This window comes from Cervus canadensis, chromosome 21 (genome assembly GCF_019320065.1).
Source record: "Cervus canadensis isolate Bull #8, Minnesota chromosome 21, ASM1932006v1, whole genome shotgun sequence".
NCBI lineage: Eukaryota > Metazoa > Chordata > Mammalia > Artiodactyla > Cervidae > Cervus > Cervus canadensis.
Genome location: NC_057406.1, coordinates 24,958,244 through 24,977,653, shown reverse-complemented (window position 1 = coordinate 24,977,653; position 19,410 = coordinate 24,958,244). Strand labels below are relative to the sequence as shown.

Here is a 19,410-nt window from a genome sequence, read left to right as displayed (position 1 = left end):
TATCTGATAGTGGGCTTTTATCTATTCACAGAAGTCAGTAAATGCTTCCCTGAGGACATGGTGATTGAACTAAGATCTGAAGAATGGAAAAGAGTTAATTTGAAGTTACTAGGTCTTGAATATTATTTCTTTATGTAGACTTTCTGTGCCCTCCCTATTTAAGTTCCCATAAATCATATACCCGTCCCCCATATGGCCCTTAATTTTCCCTTTGTAACAGTAACAACAATTTAAAATATATTTATTTACTAAGTATGTTTTTCCTATTAGACTATTGGCGCAAAGCTAGGACTATGTCTCTTTTGATCTCCTTAGGAGTCCCAGTATTCATCATAGAACCTGACATGTAACTCACACAGTAGCTGTTAATGTTTCTACTGTCTTTGCCTTTGTCTCATAATAAAGCTGGGATACGTCCCACCTACCTCTCAGTTATTGAAGCAACATAGTGATGTAATGTATACAAAAGTCAAAAATGTAAGACAAGACCCAAAATAGTTTAGTGCCACAGAAACCAAGAAGGGCCGAGTATTTAGGGGTGAATAGAAATAATTCAGCTGTAGGAATGCTGTCTAGGAGAAAAAGAAAAGGCCATTGGATATGGCAATAAGGAAGTTTTACTTATTTGCACTTATCTTATTTGAAGGAAATTTGTTCAGTTTATGAAACAGATTAAAAATGGTTTCTGAAGAGAAGTATCTGGTGTTAATTTAAAAAGTTGCTTTTCTTGTGAAGAGTAAAAGGAATGTATAAATGAATACCTTCTTGAAAAAAGTATCCAAGTGTATGGATAGGATGTGGTCAGATATGCTTTGAAAGAAGGAATAAAGAAAATGGAAGGAAGGATAGAAGAAAGGAAGAAAGAAAAGCTAAATACAGAAAAAAAAGACTGGAAGAAACTGGCAGGACTGTTAAATGGTTTTCTTTAAATGATGGGGTTGGGTGATACTTTTCCCCTCTGTACTATTTTGTATTTTGTGCTTTTCTGTATTTTTCAAGTTTTTTTTTTAATTTAATGAGTTTATATTACGTTCATAATGAAATATTAAAATAACATCTAATAAAATTGAGTAAAATACAGAATTATGCTTATCTAGTTTGAGGGTTCAGAACTATATTTACAATTTTTCTTTTACTCATCTGGGGTTTGATCCTTGATCAGGGAACTAGATCCCATGTGCTGCAACCAGAGATCATACATGGTGCAACTAAGACCCGGTGCAGCTAAATAAGTAAATAAATATTAGGAAAACAATTTTTAAATGGCATTTTAATTTTTGTTTGTATGTCCATATGTAATTCTGGAGCTTGAGCTCTCTAAGGGTGGAGATACTTATATTTCTAGCGTCATCCTGGAAATGACACACATTTTGTTGAATGAATAACTTTAGAGCTGAGATGTCTCAACCTTTTTACTGCCTTCAATCCATGAACCTTTCTCTTTTCAGAACACAAGCATTAAAATCACGATGAATGGTCATATTTCCAATCATCCCAGTGGTTTTGGAATGAATCCATCTCAAATGAAGTAAGTTGAAATTTTATATTTAATTTTTTGCTTATTTTAATTTGTTTTGGTAGTTTTAATTGTTTTATATTTTCAAAAAAAGATCTGTTTCACTTCTTTATGTAGTTCATTCCTCAATATATAACTTCTTGTAACACTAAGATATGTTATTGTTAAAAGTTTACGGTGTCTCATAAGAAAAAAGATGGTTAGGCAATCAACCCCAATGACAATGATCTAATTGAAGATGTTTTGTTCTGGTATTTTATGTATTAATGCTTTCCATAGTTGAATATGTACTCTATTTCATAGCTTTCACTTTCTCTGGAGCATTCAGTTTTTTTTTTTTTAATTTTTTTATTAGTTGGAGGCTAATTACTTCACAACATTTCAGTGGGTTTTGTCATACATTGATATGAATCAGCCATAGATTTACACGTATTCCCCATCCCGATCCCCCTCCCACCTCCCTCTCCACCCGATTCCTCTGGGTCTTCCCAGTGCACCAGGCCCGAGCACTTGTCTCATGCATCCCACCTGGGCTGGTGATCTGTTTCACCATAGATAGTATACATGCTGTTCTTTTGAAACATCCCACCCTCACCTTCTCCCACAGAGTTCAAAAGTCTGTTCTGTATTTCTGTGTCTCTTTTTCTGTTTTGCATATAGGGTTATCGTTACCATCTTTCTAAATTCCATATATATGTGTTAGTATGCTGTAACGTTCTTTATCTTTCTGGCTTACTTCACTCTGTATAAGGGGCTCCAGTTTCATCCATCTCATTAGGACTGGTTCAAATGAATTCTTTTTAACAGCTGAGTAATATTCCATGGTGTATATGTACCACAGCTTCCTTATCCATTCATCTGCTGATGGGCATCTAGGTTGCTTCCATGTCCTGGCTATTATAAACAGTGCTGCGATGAACATTGGGGTGCACGTGTCTCTTTCAGATCTGGTTTCCTCAGTGTGTATGCCCAGAAGTGGGATTGCTGGGTCATATGGCAGTTCTATTTCCAGTTTTTTAAGGAATCTCCACACTGTTTTCCATAGTGGCTGTACTAGTTTGCATTCCCACCAACAGTGTAAGAGGGTTCCCTTTTCTCCACACCCTCTCCAGCATTTATTGCTTGTAGACTTGGAGCATTCAGTTTTGTTATTTGTAAAATATTTGCATTTGAGGAAAGTTAAATGTCATCTAGTCCAGTCTCTCAAGATATTTACCATTGTGTAAAATAAAAAAAAGGCCAATTCCTGTGGCTTTACATATAATTTGAAATTGGTACCCCAACTTAAGTGGCCATTGCCTTGTATATTGTGGTTAATATTGTTGTTATTTTATATTGGCCATTCTAATTTAGAGTTCACTAGATTTCATAGCTCGGTTATTCACAATTTTCAGATCTAGCCTGTTCACACTGCTTCACATTTTCTTTTTACAAAGATGATCACCAATGCCTTTAGTGCTGGTCAGTAAGAGACACCAGGGGAGTATATCAAGCGTCATCTTTATCTTGCCCATCAGTTTATTCAAGTCAGAAAGTTTTACCACAGCTTCATTTTTTCCCCTTTTTCTTATAATAAATATCCATTTAATCATGAATTTATTATAATTTCTTCTATTAAGGAATTCTTATTTCTATCCCAAACTATTCCTTCTCTTCTAACTTTATTTGTGGGCTTTATCTCTTGCGTGAATTTTTACAGTCCCTTTCCATCTGGTTTTGTTCAATTGCTAAGTCATGTCTGACTCTTGGCGACCCCATGGACTGCAGCACTCCAGGCCTCCCTGTCCTTCACTATCTCCCAGCTGCTGCTGCTGCTAAGTCACTTCAGTCGTGTCCGACTCTGTGTGATCCCATAGACGGCAGCCCACCAGGCTCCCCCGTCCCTGGGATTCTCCAGGCAAGAACACTGGAGTGGGTTGCCATTTCCTTCTCCAATGTGTGAAAGTGAAAAATGAAAGTGAAGTTGCTCAGTCGTGTCCGACTCTTAGCGACCCCATGGACTGCAGCCTACCAGGCTCCTCCATCCATGGGATTTTCCAGACAAGAGTACTGGAGTGGGGTGCCATTGCCTTCTCCACTATCTCCCAGAGTTTGCTCAAATCCATATCCATTGACTCAGTGATGCCATCCAACCATCTCATCCTCTGCCACCCTCTTCTCCTTTTGCTTTCAGTCTTTCCATCTGGTTACCTTGCCATTAATTCCTGGATTATCTTTCTTAAAAAGTAGTTTGGATCATGTTACTTCCCTGTATAAAGAGAACAGAAATTTACTTCTTAAGCTCTCTATTTGCCTTCCCTGCTTCTTGAGCCATTCATCTCTGCCAAGCACATCCCATTAGATGCTTATTCCTTCAGCAGCCATCCTGGTTCTTGAGCCAGATCTACATGCTTTTTCCTCACTTAATTCTCACCTGCTTCTGGAGCTTCCTTCCATTCTTTTAGATTCTGCTTAAATGCCAGTCAACTCTTCTTGAGCATCCTTATAGAAACTTAGTCCCTTTTTGATGTTTTATTTATTAGTTTTACCCAGATATCACATTCTATTGTACCCATTTTACTTGTTGTGTGAACAATACACTCCTTACCCCCCTACCCCCGCCTTTGTTGTTGTTTAGTTGCTAAGTCCTGTCTGACTCTTTTGCGACCCCATGGACTGCAGCCCACCAGGATCTTCTGTCCATGGGATTCTCCAGGCAAGAATTCTAGAGTGGGTTGCCATTTCCTTCTCTTAAGGATCTTCCCAACACAGGGATCGAACCTGTGTCTTCTGCATTGGCAGGCAGATTCTTTACCACTGAACCACCAGGGAATCCACCCACATTACTCCTCACTTTTCTAGATTTTCAGTTCAGTTCAGTTCAGTTGCTCATTTGTGTCTGACTCTTTGCGACCCCGTGGACTGCAACATGCCACGCCTCCCTGGCCATCACCAACTCCTGGAGTTTACTCACACTCATGTCCACTGAGTTGGTGATGCCATCCAACCATCTCATCCTCTGTCATCCCCTTCTCTTGCCCTCAATCTTTCCCAGCATCAGGGTCTTTTCAAATGAGTCAGTTCTTTGAATCAGGTGGCCAAAGTATGGGAGTTTCAGCTTCAGCATCAGTCCTACCAATGAATATTCAGGAATGATTTCCTTTAGGATTGACTGGTTGGATCTCCTTGCAGTCCAAGGGACTCTCAAGAGTCTTCTTCAACACCACAGTTCAGAAACATCAGTTCTTCGATGCTCAGCTTCCTTTACAGTCCAACTCTCATATCCATACGTGACCACTGGAAAAACTATAGCTTTGACTAGACAGACCTTTGTTGGTAAAGTGATGTCTCTGCTTTTTAATATACTGTCTAGGTTGGTCATAACTTTTCTTCCAAGGAGCAAGCGTCTTTTAATTTCATGGCTGCAGCCACCATCTGCAGTGATTTTGGAGCTTGAAAAAATACAGTGTGTCACTGTTTCCCCATCTATTTGCCATGAAGTGATGGGACCAGATGCCATGATCTTAGTTTTCTGAATGTTGAGTTTCTAGATTTTAGGGCTTAATAAATGTTTACTGAGTAAATTTTAAAAATTTAAATAATGTTTACTTCACATAACAGTAAGTTAGAAGTAGGATATAGCTAGTCGAATTTAATGATAAAGTTATTTTTGTTAACTTCTCTTTAAGTATTTCTCAAAACAATAGTGTCTATTTTGCTATAGTTTGAATGACTGAAAACTTTTTATAATTGGATCACTGCTCAAAACTCAATTTATTATGGTAAACTTAAATTTTTCTAAGCTAGCTTCAACCTTACTGAATCTCCATGGCTGGTTTTTTTTTTTTTTTGAGTCTTTATTGAATTTGTTACAATATTGCTTCTGTTTTCATGTTTTGGTCTTTTGTTGTTGTTGTTCACAAGGCATGTGGGCTCTTAGCTCCTCTACCAGGGATCAAACCTGTACCCTCTGCATTGGAACGCAAAGTCTTAACCACTGGACCACCAGGGAAGTCCCTTGGCTGTGGTTCTGACTTGGCATTTGAGAGAATCTATATTGGATCAGGATCCAATGACCTGTTTCTGGACAGAACCAGCTGCATAAACTCTCTATATTTTTCTAAAAGCATATGGTGATTGTGGTATGCTGGAATTTGTATTTGTAGTTTTGACTTTTTATTGCTTCGTTTGGACTTTAAGTCATCACACTGACCTTTTTTTTTTTTTTTTAATTACAGTGGCTACGGATCATCAACCACCTTTTCCATGGACAGAGATCACAGTTCACGAACAAGTGCAAAGGCTCTCTATGGTATGTTCGTATATTTAAGTGGATATAAATATGTTTCTGACTACCTTTGCAAATGACATGTTCAAAGCCACAGTTTGAACCTATGGCTTGTTTATATTTTTGGGAATGAAATAGAGATAAATGCATAAGGATTATTTTAAAAATAATGTTTGTGAAGCTACCAAAGCCATAATCTCTGCTGGCTGTCATACAATATAGAACTACAGATGAAATGTATTCAGTGCTTTCTATGGAGACTTTTTCTATGGAGACCTAAGTACCTTAGGTAGATTTCCCCATCTAATGATGCGTGATGTGTTTGTTGATGTTTATGACTGATCCTGTTGATCATGGGCTGACAGCGGGAATTCTTCCTTACAGCTCTTGAACTTTTTGGGTAGTATTACAGTTTGACCAATAGCCCTTATGGAATTTCTTATTGATCTTTCTCTAACTTCCATTGTCTTCCTTCTGTTGTCTCAGAAGGAAATACTGGTTTTTTTTTTTAAACTTCAAATATAAAACAGAATTCAGTACTACAAAGAAGTTGAGGACTCCTGAAACGTATCACATGTGTTTAGGAAGACATTTGCTTTTATGGGATCTGTGTGGCCTTTTGTTACTGTATACCCACAAAGAATGAGACTAGTATTAGAGTTAAGAGCAAAGACTCTGGAGCCAGCCTTCCTGGTTGAAATCCAATTCTGCCATTTATTAGTTGAGTGATCCTGAACAAATTACTTTACCTATGTGTCCCTCATTTTGCTTATCTGTATAATGGGACTATCTCATAGGCTTGATATAAGAATTTAATGAGCTACTATGTGTGAAATGCTTAGTACAGTGCCTGGCAAGCAGAAGACACTGTATATATTTGCTGTCGTTTGTTATCAACTGTAGGAACCAATAGCATTTTCTCAAGTTGAAATTCTTTTCTTTTTACATCATTGAGAGCTACAAAATTTTGGCTGTGGTAAAAATGACTCATTCTAAGGTTTTGTGATTCTTTCTCTTCCTGTATATGCAGTGACTAGACTTTAGGACTCAAATGACACATTCATAAAATGGATTTTATACCATATACATTTTCCTATGACCTTGTCAATCTGATTAGCTTTGGTTTCCGTTCTCTTGAGTACGATATTGTGACATTCTTACCATGCCCTAGTCATTATGAGTTGTAGATCTAGGGAATATATTCAACAAATATTTATTTTGTGATTAATACGGGCCCAGAACAGGGCCAGTAATATATGTGCCCCAAATAGGGCCAGTAATAAGGTCCCTGACTTTATAAGACTTACACTCTAGAGCATGACTTGAAGAAGCTGAAAAGGGAAAAACTTTTCTTTTTTGCAAAAATAATTCCTTCAGTCTTTCATTTCAAGACAGATACTTATTTGTTTCTGTGTGCCTGACTGTGATCTTCACAGTCTCTGTTTACATGTCATTTGATTCATTTCAAAGATCAATAAGAGATGGTCACTTGTTGGGCACTGTTTTGGTGAGGTAGGCCTGTGCATGAAATGTTATAAAGTGCTTTAAATAAGCTTGGATGGCAATGAGGTGCAGATGGTGGTGCAGTGGAGTCAACTCTTCTATGTGAATGGGGTGACCAGGAAGAATTTCATAGAGAGGGTAAACTCTGCAATTCTCCAGGCATTTGTGGGGCTAGAGGGTGCCTTAAACAGTTGTATTAAGCCTTCTAAAACTAGACCCTAAGCTCCATGAATGTGGGCCACCTTTGCCTTCTTAGCATCAGGATTCCCTAAGTTTAGCTCACTGGCTAATGTGTAACTTACGCTCAGTTAACACCTGTAGAATAAATATAGTGCATCAGTGAGTTGTAAACAGTTGAGTACTAACTGGCGGGTTCAAGGTGGAATATCGGGAAATAAGATCAGAAAATCAAACATAGACCACATTAGAAAAAAACAATGCACTGGCATCTGAACACTGTTTAAAAGGAATGACTGGTCAGTGAAGTGCTTTAGTGGAGGTGGGGGTCGGGGAGCGGGGGAGAATAATAGGTCCTGTTTGTCTTGGATCACTCTGGGAGCAAGTGAAGATGGATTCGATGTATATGGATGGGAATAGATGAATCAGAGACCTAAATAATGTAGATAAGTCAGATATCTAAATAATAACCCAAAGATTTTTGTTAAGGAGAAAGAGTATTAAGCTTTTCACAAATACTGTAGATTCAAAGGTCTATTTTCATGGCTGATTCATGTCAATGTATGGCAAAAACCACTACAATATTGTAAAGTAATTAGCCTCCAACTAGTAAAAATAAATGAGAAAAAAAAAGAGGTCTATTTTCAGAGAGCTAAGACAGGAAAATCACTGCAGATGGTGATTGCAGCCATGAAATTAAAAGACGCTTACTGCTTGGAAGGAAAGTTATGACCAACCTAGACAGCATATTAAAAAGCAGAGACATTACTTTGTCAACAAAGGTCCGTCTAGTCAAGGCTATGGTTTTTCCAGTAGTCATGTATGGATGTGAGAGTTGGACTATAAAGAAAGCTGAGTGCCAAAGAATTGATGCTTTTGAACTGTGGTGTTGGAGAAGACTCTTGAGAGTCCCTTGGACTGCAAGGAGATCCAACCAGTCCATCCTAAAAGAGATCAGTCCTGGGTGTTCATTGAAGGATTGATGCTGAAGATGAAACTCCAATACTTTGACCACTCCATGTGAAGAGCTGACTCATTTGAAAAGACCCTGATGCTGGGAAAGATTGAGGGCAGGAGGAGAAGGGGATGACAGAGGATGAGATGGTTGGATGGCATCACCAACTCCATGGACATGGGTTTGGGTGGACTCCGGGGGTTGGTGATGGACAGGGAGGCCTGGTGTGCTGTGGTTCATGGGGTCGCAAAGAGTCGGGCACGACTGAGCAACTGAATTGAACCATCCTTCCAGATTGTGTATATATGTGTTAGAATACGATATTTATCTTTCACTTTCTGACTCGCTTCACTCTGTATAATAGGTAGGTTCATCCACCTCATCAGAACTGACTCAAATGCATTCCTTTTTATGGCTGAGTAATATTCCATTGTGTATATATACCTTAAGTTCTTTATCCATTCATCTGTTGATGGACATCTAGGTTGCTTCCAAGTTCTAGCTATTGTAAATAGTGCTGCGCTGAACAATGGGATACATGTGTCTCTGTCAATTTTGGTTTCCTCAGGGTAAATGCCTAGGAGTGGGATTGCTGGGTCATATGGTGATTTTATCCCTAGTTTTTTAAGGAATCTCCATACCATCTTCCGTAGTGACTGTATCAGTTTACATTCCCACCAACAGTTCAAGAGTGTTCCCTTTTCTCCACACCCTCTCCAGCATTTATTGTTTGTAGACTTTTTGATGATGGCCATTTTGACTGGTGTGAGGTGGTATCTCATTGTAGTTTTGATTTGCATTTCTCTAATAATGAGCAAAGTTGAACATCTTTTCATGTGTTTGTTAGCCATTTGTGTGCCTTCTTTGGAGAAATATCTGTTTAGATCTTATTCCCACTTTTTGATTGGGCTGTTTGTTTTTCTGGCATTGACTTGTATGAGTTGCTTGTATATTTTGGAAATTAATCCTTTATCAGTTGTTTCATTTGCTATTATTTTCTCCCATTCTGAGGACTGTCTTGCTTATAGTTTCCTTTGCTGTGCAAAAGCTTTTAAGTTTAATCAGGTCCCACTTGTTTACTTCTGTTTTTGTTTCCGTTACTCTAGGAGGTGGGTCATAGAGGATCTTGCCTTGATTTATGTCATCAAGTGTTCTGCCTGTGTTTTCCTCTAAGATTTTTATAGTTTCTGGTCTTACATTTAGGTCTTTCATCCAGTTTGAATTTATCTTTGTATTTGGTGTTAGGAAGTGTTCTAATTTCATTCTTTTACATGTTGCTGTCCAGTTTTCCCAGCACCATTTATTGAAGAGGCTGTCTTTGCCCCATTGTGTATTCTTGCCTCCCTTGTCAAAAATAAGGACCCATAGGTACATGGGTTTTTTTCTGGACTTTCTGTCTTGTTCCAGTGGTCTATATTTCTGTTTTTATACCAGTACCATACTGTCATGATGACTAGCTTTGTAGTATAATCTGATGTCAGAGGGTTGATTCCTTCAGCTCTGTTCTTTCTCAAGACTGCTTTGGCTATTCGGGATCTTTTGTGTTTCCATATGAATTGTGAAATATTTTGCTCTAGTCCTGTGAAAAATGACATTGATAATTTGATAATTTGATTCATACTGAATCTGTAGATTGCGTTTGGTAATATAGTCATCTTCACAATATTGAGTCTTCCTACCCAGGAATTGAATCTTTAGCTTTTAAGTAGTAAATTTTTATTCCCCCCTTTTTACATTTAAAGCCAACTGGGGCTCCTTTCTAAGGTGAGGTAATTTGTCAAAGTAACATAAGTTTAAAAATTTTGACTGTCAGAAAAAGTAACAGTTAATTTGGGGTAATGTGACAAAAATGAGCAACATATAGGTAAACAGAGGACATAAATAGAATGATGGAAACAGGCAAATGCTAGAGGCATTTATCAGCAAGAAAGAAGACTCAGCAGTGTGTTAGGCTTAGATGTCAGAGGGTTTTAAATTCCTTGAAGTTGCAGGTAACATTTCACTCCTCCTTCTAGCTAATACTCACCTTTCCCTCTCAGCACACTGTCCTCAAAGACACACATGTACATTATGCCTTCTCTCTGACAGGTTCCCACTCAATGGAATGAATGGTTACATGGATGAATGACAGCGTAGAAACACGTCCAGGTTTTGAACAAACCTTTTCTAGTTTATTCAGCTGGAATAAAATTCCAGTTGAAGCTCTAACTATAATTAGTTAATTTTAGGACTGTTTAGCCTCCCAAACTGCACAGTTTTAACTTTTCTTTTGTAATTAGCGTGTTGGTAAAGGAGAGATTTGTAATGTCATTTATCGTGTTACAGTGCATGCCTTTAAGATTTCTCCTCTCCAGTGATGAAACCAGTTGAATCAATCTTTCAAGAATTCACTTGGCTTCATGCCTGGCACATGGATACCTCTGGGATGTGTGGACATTATTTAGCATGCTGCAATATGAGTTTCACAGCAATGACCAGTGTTTTTTATGTGCCGAGCACAGGCTAGAGCCTGTGTCAGGAGTTTCATGCAGCTTGGTCTTTTTTATGAGAACACTTTTCAGTCTGACACCATAATGCACCGTTATGACTGCTTCAGTATCTCTCTCAGAGAGGCAGTGCATGGGTTTGGGGGGAGCCACATGATCCGTGGCTGAATCATAGCACTTCTACCAAAAGGACCGCCGTTTTGAGCAAACGATTTAATCTGTTGGTCCCAGTTTCCTCAACTGCAAAATAGAAATGATGATAATATTGCAGGAAATGTATGAAAAAATAGAAGTAGTGAACCCATCATGGTAGTGAGGAAGGGTATAGGAGGGTAACTTTTAGTCACGGGTTCACAGATGCATCAAATTTAATATTTTTATATTACCTCCAAATATCATACATCTCATCTCAGTGACACTTTGTCAGGAACAAGAGGTAATCCTCATCATATAGTTTAAAGTTTGCATCCCAGCTATCACTAGGAATATTTTTTTTATAAGTCCTGTGAATGTGAACTGCACAATTATGATAATAAATTTGCTTCTTCTAGATATATTCTTTAATTTATTCAAGGAAAATGGTTAAGTTGTGCTGCAGTTTTAATCACCCTAAGCTGTCATTGATTCATTATTATACAAGAAATTTTAAAGCCAGCATGTGAGAGGCTCTGCATCAGTGAAGTCCCTGACAATATAAGTAGAAAATACATATTAATTTCTCTCTTCTACAGTTTCTTTCTTTTCTTATCTCATGGTGGTAACATTTCATTTGGCTGCCATTATCAGGGAATTGAAAATTGTATGTATTTTTTTTTCCAGCTAGCCTGCTTGTCATAGTCTTTTTTTAAGGAAAATGCTTGTAAAAAGCCTCAGACATCCCCTTCTGTTGGGGCGTGTCTCCTGTAATCCTTTGTCCGTGACTCAGAGGGTCGGTGGCGTATACTCCAGCTGGTATACTGTGAGGTGCTCAGAGACCACATTCCTTACCTTTGTTGCCGTTATTGTTGTTTGGCTGCTACGTCCTGTCAAACTCTTTGTGACCCCATGGACTGTAGCCTGCCAGGCTCCTCTGTCCATGGGATTCTCCAGGCAAGAGGACTGGAGTGGGTTGCCATTTCCTCCTCCAGGGTATCTTCCCGACCCAGGGATGAAACTCACGTCTCCTGCATTGGCAGGTGGATTCTTTACCCCTGAGCCCCAGGGAAGCCCATTCCTTAACTTTACACCAAATCATACAGGATCTTTTCCCTTGGGAGTATTTGAAGCTGTTGTATTTTCCTGGGTGGCTAGCTCCTGTGGCTAGCAGTTTTAATAAACTCAGGTGAACTGTCCTTTGTTGGTAACGTGCCTGCTTCTAGCTTTGCTTTTGATATATGTAGGGTAAGAAACTAATAGGAAATCTTGTGAGTATTACACATAGATTGTAAGTAGGGAATAGAGAGTCTATGCATTAACATGTGCAAATATTAACATTAGACATTGTGACATCTCTGTCTCCCACTCGGAGGGCTTATTTTATTTAAGTGTGGGTTCTTTGCTGTGTTCTGAACAGCTGAACTTCCTAGAAAAGTGACTTCCCTTTAAATGAGCTAAATGTGGAATATGACAACTTACCATAACTAATCAGCTGTTTAAAGTCATCCTATCACCAGAAAAATATGTTTCACAGAATTACCATTTAGTAATACTTTATTGTCATGACCTACATTTATTATATTGTTGGGCAATGATGTAGTAAAAGATAAATATGACAGGCAGTCTCTCAAGTTCCATTTTACCTGGACTTTGAACACTGTTGTGATGTTAACATGTAGGAAGATATAATTGCTTTCTTCTTGCTTTTCTTTTTTCTTCTTGTGGAGGTACTGGTAAAGTGAGCATCAGTAATCTGTTATCTATATGCTTCATTTCTATATAACTGACTATAAACTTTGCTGTATTTTTACACAGTGCTCAACGCAATGTTCTCAAATATACCACTTCTCTTAATAGATATTGACCCACATATTTTTCAGTTTGTTCTTATCTTTTTCTTTCTGTTCTTAGTTTGGAATTATCAGTCTCTTTAATTGTCCCATTTGAAGTCTAGGAGAGGTCTTATAAAGTCAGGTGGCACCGAAGGGTTAAAACCCACTTTTCTTATTTCCATCCTCATTGTTGACAAGGTGTAATTTGCTTGGAAAAAATACATATTTTAAGAAAAAGCATTTTTAAAAACTGTAATAAGTAAAAGGCTCTTGACTGTATATTACCAGGAGGTTGGGCAATGTTAGAGCCGACATCCAGCTTCATAGAGTATGTCAAGTGCCTGTGGCTCAAAAAGACAGTTTGGCAAATTTTCTATGTTATCTGAAAGTTTTAAAGCTTTTTTTCTCCTTGGGAGATGAGCTGTTTTAACAACTTGTTGGACCAGACAATAAAATGAATTCTTAAATTACGTGGTTTTGTAAAAATAACCTTGTTTGTTTTTAAAAAGTGATCTTGTTCATAGACTGATTTGTCAATCTTGCTTATAGTTGCCTACATCATGAGAGCTGGTAATTATTACTCACTGCTTCTTACTGATTCCCACTAAGCCACCTCTCCTGTACAGAAATTAAACACTAAAATAATGGAAAAGGAGTTCTTCTTTCCTATGGCTGAAAGTTTCTATAAGTGTAAAGTAGTATGAACAATAACCCATTGTTTTACTTAGAGGAATACTTGGCAGCTACTTTTGTTCAGCTTCCCTGGTAGTTCAGCTGGTAAAGAATCCGCCTGCAATGCAGGAGACCTGCGTTTGATCCCTGGGTTGGGAAGATTCCCTGGAGAAGGGAAAGGCTACCCACTCCAGTATTCTGGCCTAGAGAATTCCACGGAGTGTATAGTCCATGGGGTTGCAAAGAGTCGGACACAACTGAGTGAGTTTCACTTTCACTTTTATGTTACACTTTTTATTTTTAATAACCAAATCTTTACTTTCTGAGCAGCATTTTGTTTTCAGAGAAAGAGAAAATAACAATTTTCTGAATATTAGCTGTTTCAAATCTTGCTATCTTATATGTAAACAGCAATATAGGCAAATGAGAATTAAGTTTAAATGCTGAGACCTGAATATTGGTATAGTGGTCATTGTACTCGTTGAAGAATTAAGTGAAACCTTTTTTTTTTTTTTTAATTAAGACATTTTAGGGGTTAGTTTTAGGTTCACAGCAAAATTGAGGAGTACCAAGATTTTCCATAAACCCCCACAGCCTAGCTTCCTCCACTGTCAGTAGCCACCTTCAGGGGAATAAACCTGTTAGATCTGATGAACCTACAGTGATACATCTTAATCATCCAAAGTTCACTGAAACCTAAGTTTAAGTACCTGGTCCAGAAGTAAAATATCAGTTTTCACAGCACTGTATCAACTCAATAACACTAAAATAATGCATAAAGAATGTCCATCTTTGCTAACTGAACCCACCTAATTCCATCCCTTTGGGTTTGTATATTCTGGTCCATGGAATAAAGCCATCAGGAAAAACAGTGAAGCACCATCAGTGGCACTACAGTCAAGTAGAGTTTGTTCCTAACTCTAAATGTATCAGATAGAGAGACTATTTGACCATGACTTGCACTCTTAATTTGGAAAGAAAAAACTTCAGCTACCACTGTTGGGCATACACACTGAGGAAACCAGAATTGAAAGAGACACGTGTACCCCAATGTTCATCGCAGCACTGTTTATAATAGCCAGGACATGGAAGCAACCTAGATGTCCATCAGCAGATGAATGGATAAGAAAGCTGTGGTACATACACACAATGGAATATTACTCAGCCATTAAAAAGAATACATTTGAATCAGTTCTAATGAGGTGGATGAAACTGGAGCCTATTATACAGAGTGAAGTAAGCCAGAAAGAAAAACACCAGTATAGCATACTAATGCATATATATGGAATTTAGAAAGATGGTAACGATAACCCTGTATGCGAGATGGCAAAAGAGACACGGATGTATAGAACAGTCTTTTGGACTCTGTGGGAGAGGGCGAGGGTGGGATGGTTTGGGAGAATGGCATTGAAACATGTAAATTATCATATGTGAAACGGATCAGCAGTACAGATTTGATGCATGATACAGGGTGCTCGGGACTGGTGCACTGGGAAGACCCAGAGGGATGGGATGGGGAGGGAGGTAGGAGGGGGTTTCAGGATGGGGAACACATGTACACCCGTGGTGGATTGAAGTCAATGTATGGCAAAACCAATACAATATTGTAAAGTAATTAGCCTAAAAAAAAATTTAACTTAGGAGGTGGTAGTTGAATTGGCCTTTGTACTGATTTTGGAATAGTAGTTTCCAACCTTGGAATTAGAATGAAAAAAATTAGAATTTCCTGGAGAGCTTTTACAAAGCCCAATGCTCAGACTGCATCCTAGACCAACTACATTAGAATCCTGGGCTATGCAGTGTGGGTGGGGGAGGGCGTGCACTGTTTTTTAAAGTTCATTTTCTAATGTGCAGCCAAGGTTGAGAACCATTTCTTAGAGAAGTGAAGAACCTCAATAGAGACTTTATCTTAAGTATCATGGTAACTTTATTGAGGCTTTCCATGCTGTTTTAGAGCTCCGGGTGAGATAATTCAGGCTTAGGAGCATAATTACTGTTTACAGCTGTACTTGAGAGTACATATGATTTTCTTAAAAAACAAATGTTGCTCTAATTGCCTTTTAGGTGCTTTATTTCAAAATTTCCTATTAAAATGTTCATAGTAACTTTTATTCATTGATTTAAATCACTGAAACTACTAGTTTATTTATAAATCCATTTTATGGCATTTGCACATTTTTAGGATTTTTAAAAGGTGATTTCTTGTAACACATACATCTTATTCATTGTATAACACTGGAGAGAAAGAGCTTAGGAATTCTGACAATGGATCTGTAATTTAGAATATTAGAAATGGTACCTTATCTATCAGTTAACATCATACTGTTTATGAATGCTATCAAACAGTGTTTTCTACTTTTGTAAAGTATTTTTCTGTAGGTTTGAGAAACTATGTGTTAGGAAATTTGGGGGAACAAAGTTTTATTGTCTCGTAATAAGAATATTTAATTACAAAATGTCCAATAGTTTTTATCTTCAACTGTGTTTGCCATTCACTTAAATGAAAAACTCATTCAAGCATTTGAACATCCCAGGGTTGCCATGTCAATATTGGAGACCATGGCAACCGCTGCCATTTCATTTATGGTCCTGAGGCCAGACAAAAGGAAACAGAACTGCCCTCGTGTTTTGAGTTGGGCCTGGAGAATTGTGTTAGAATATGAGGAACTGGTGATTCTGAAATACTGGTTCTTTCTAACAGTGCTTTTCTCAGATGTGCCCCTGAATTAAATATTGACTTTTTAAGCATTATCATGGGTTAAGAGTTATCATCAAGTATCCGTTTGTTCATATTTCACATTGATTAATCCTTGGCTGATAATCAGAAAAATTATGGTTGTTCACTCTTAAAAAGGTGTAAATTAAGGTTTATGTTTTGTCATACTGTAATAGAAAATTTAAGGTGAAATCAGATGTTTCTTTTCGGTGACATTGTTTTGGTAGGACCAGATGGATCATACTTCTTCAGATCATCATCCAAACAAAAAAAGAAAGGTAGCAGATGCTGAATGTTATAGTGTGCCTGTTTTTAGTAAATAACTTTCATGCTGCAAAAGCAAAAACAATGTATTGGAATAATATCAGAGTGATGTAATAAAAGGCATATTTATATTCTCACCTAAGGCTTTAAGAAAAATGAAAAGTTGTAACTTTAATAGGTATTGTAAAACCAAAAGTTAACCGTTTTAAAAAATCCTACGTATTAACTTTCTGAGTTAGTATTTTGGTACTTACTTTGCTTTTATGTTCAGCAGAACTTTTCAACTTCTGTTTTAGCAAAATCAGAAAATTTCTATATTACCTGAAACAAGCAGGCTTATATTTGGATAAAAATGTGGTTACTAGGAAAGCTAAGGCGTGTTTATGTGAGAGAGGTAGAGACAGAGGCAGAGAGAGAGAGAATAAATTTTAGTGCTGTAGGAATCTTGAAACTTGAGCTTATTTAACCTTGTATTTACAATAAGGGTGCTGAAATGCAGATTTTGGCCAAAATCAGTCTCCTGCTTAGTGACAAGAGACAAAAGCGATAATCCAAACTTTTCTGCTTCCCACTTAAAGTTTTTTTTCACCATAGGAAAAAAAATTGGGCAACTGCAAATTTACAAATGATCAAGTTGCTTGATTAGAAAGCAACAAGTACAAAATATTGCCGTCACGTATTTTATTTTGGTTTTGCAGCATTTTGCAAAAAAAGAAAGACAGGTTGCTTTTTGCTTTTTATATAGTTGGTGCAGTAACTTTCTACCTAACTTTCTTTTTTTTTTCTGATAGCTTATACCTACAATTCTGAGTATCACATTTGTGTTCTGTATATGTGTGAATATTATTAGAGTTAAATGGCATTGAGTGTGATTGAATCATGTTTTGAATCTCCTCTAACCCGCTCCCTAGTGTGGATATGGTGAAACGTGTGCCTTGCATTATTATTTTAATAATGTAGTCTAACTCATATAATACAGTATCCGTGACAGTATTTGCAGTTCCATTTTGTTCTCAGTGTGTTAAAAGATGAAATTTACAAGCCAGATTTTTCTCTATTCTGGTCAAGAGGACATCCCTGATTAATAGCATCTTTAGATGAAATAGCTTTTTTTCTTATACATGAATAATCTTGTTAACTTTTGGGATTATCATCATTTATGTTGGTCAGATCATTTTTGAATTTCATGTAAGCTTTTGCATGACTTTTTCATTGAATATGAATAATGAGTATTTTCAGATAACCACACAATGGTGACTTGTCAACTACTGTACTTATATATGAGATAGACTAGTTTTAGAGATGGCCATGAGACACTGCTATATGAACTTTAGCGTATTCATGGGTAAATAACAGCTTTTTAAACTTCTTTTCCAGAACAAAGGAAGAATTATGCACGGGACAGTGTCAGCAGCGTGTCAGATATATCCCAATACCGCGTTGAAGTAAGATACTTTGCTGTTTGCTACAATGTAGAATGAAGCTTGAGGGACATAAAAATTGGTAGTAAAATCAGAGCGATGTTTTATTTCATGTCTATGATGTTGTAAATTGGGTTGAAATTTTTCTTTTAGATTTTTTAAAAACAGATGTTAAATATAAAAGTATCTAGTTAATCTGTTTTCATGGAGAATAAATTAACTACTCATTTATCGTTATCAGCCTTTTTTTGGTTAAAAACAGAACAAAGACTTCTATTATGTATTATGGAATCTTCTTGAAATAAGCCTTGATGGTTTTGTCTAAAGTTATTGCAAGTTCTGTTTAAACAGTGGTCTCTCTTTTTTTTTAATTTTCCCTCTGTTGCTGTGTTTTAAGATACTTGCTCTTAATTGGGATCTATTTGGGTGAACTTTGGTTATTTTAATAGAAAATATTGAATTAGGGAATAATTTTTAAATTGCTCCTGTTTTTAGGTTTCTATTTCCTCAAGCATGCTTAATAAAATTTAAAGTTTTGTTTCAGTGGAGTGAATAATTGGACACTTGTTGCAAACTAGAATTGCTGTTGTGCTCTCAGCTACCAGTATCTATAGTTTTCAGGCTGGTTTGTAGACTGCCTTCTGTTGTTCAACATCTAAATAACCAAGATGGAATAAAGTAGATTAAATAAAGAGCATGTTATTTAAGCTGTTTAAAGTTTGTTTTTCTCATGTTTGTCTAGTTCAACAAGGCTCAGTATTAAACAGATTTAGATATTTTAGGATTCAAGGCATCATTTCCTCTATTTATCAAAAACCTGTTTTGACTTTATTATCCCAGTAAGGGTCCCTTGAAGTTCTAAAGTACTTTGTATTGGGTTGGTGAAAAAGTTTGTTTGGGTTTTCAGGTAAGAGGTGTGAAAATCCTGAATGAATTTTTTGACCAACCCAATCTTTGTCTTTCCCCTTTATTAGCTGACTTCAGTTAGGTTAACTTTACAGTTTGCGGGGGAAAATGTTTATTAAGAGGCTGTGTGTGTTATGTTTTTTCTTTTCTCAATCACAAGCACTTGACCACCTTTGTTCTGGATCGGAAAGATGCTATGATAACTGTTGATGATGGAATAAGGAAGCTGAAATTGCTCGATGCCAAGGGCAAAGTATGGACTCAAGATATGATTCTTCAGGTGGATGAGAAAGCTGTGAGCCTGATCGATTTAGAATCAAAGGCAAGTTTGAAAAACATATGCTATTTTATTTTCAAGAAAGTCTAAAAATATTTATGTTCGTGTTAGGTCACATTATTTGAAAATAGGTAAATATTTGGCACCATAAAATACTCTTGTCAGTGAATTTGAAGGGAAAATGTCCTTCTCCATATACTTTATGCATGCAAAATCATGTTTTTAAACTAGAAATAGAGGGATACAGTGTTTCTTTAACCATATATGATGAGATGGAAGAAGT

At 37.1% G+C, this 19,410-nt stretch overlaps 1 protein-coding gene across 9 annotated transcripts in view; it reads left to right on the top strand.

The window, feature by feature from the left end:
- EPS8 (epidermal growth factor receptor pathway substrate 8) overlaps positions 1-19,410 on the top strand; it is a 202,753-nt gene that overhangs the window by 127,458 nt on the left and 55,885 nt on the right. For all 9 annotated transcript variants that reach the window (XM_043441719.1, XM_043441713.1, XM_043441715.1 and 6 more), the window contains 4 exons: positions 1,449-1,528; positions 5,734-5,807; positions 17,901-17,968; positions 19,011-19,172. In XM_043441719.1, coding sequence (XP_043297654.1) covers positions 1,470-1,528; positions 5,734-5,807; positions 17,901-17,968; positions 19,011-19,172 — 363 coding nt within the window. In that variant the 5' untranslated portion in view covers positions 1,449-1,469. The remainder of the gene's footprint in view (positions 1-1,448; positions 1,529-5,733; positions 5,808-17,900; positions 17,969-19,010; positions 19,173-19,410) is intronic.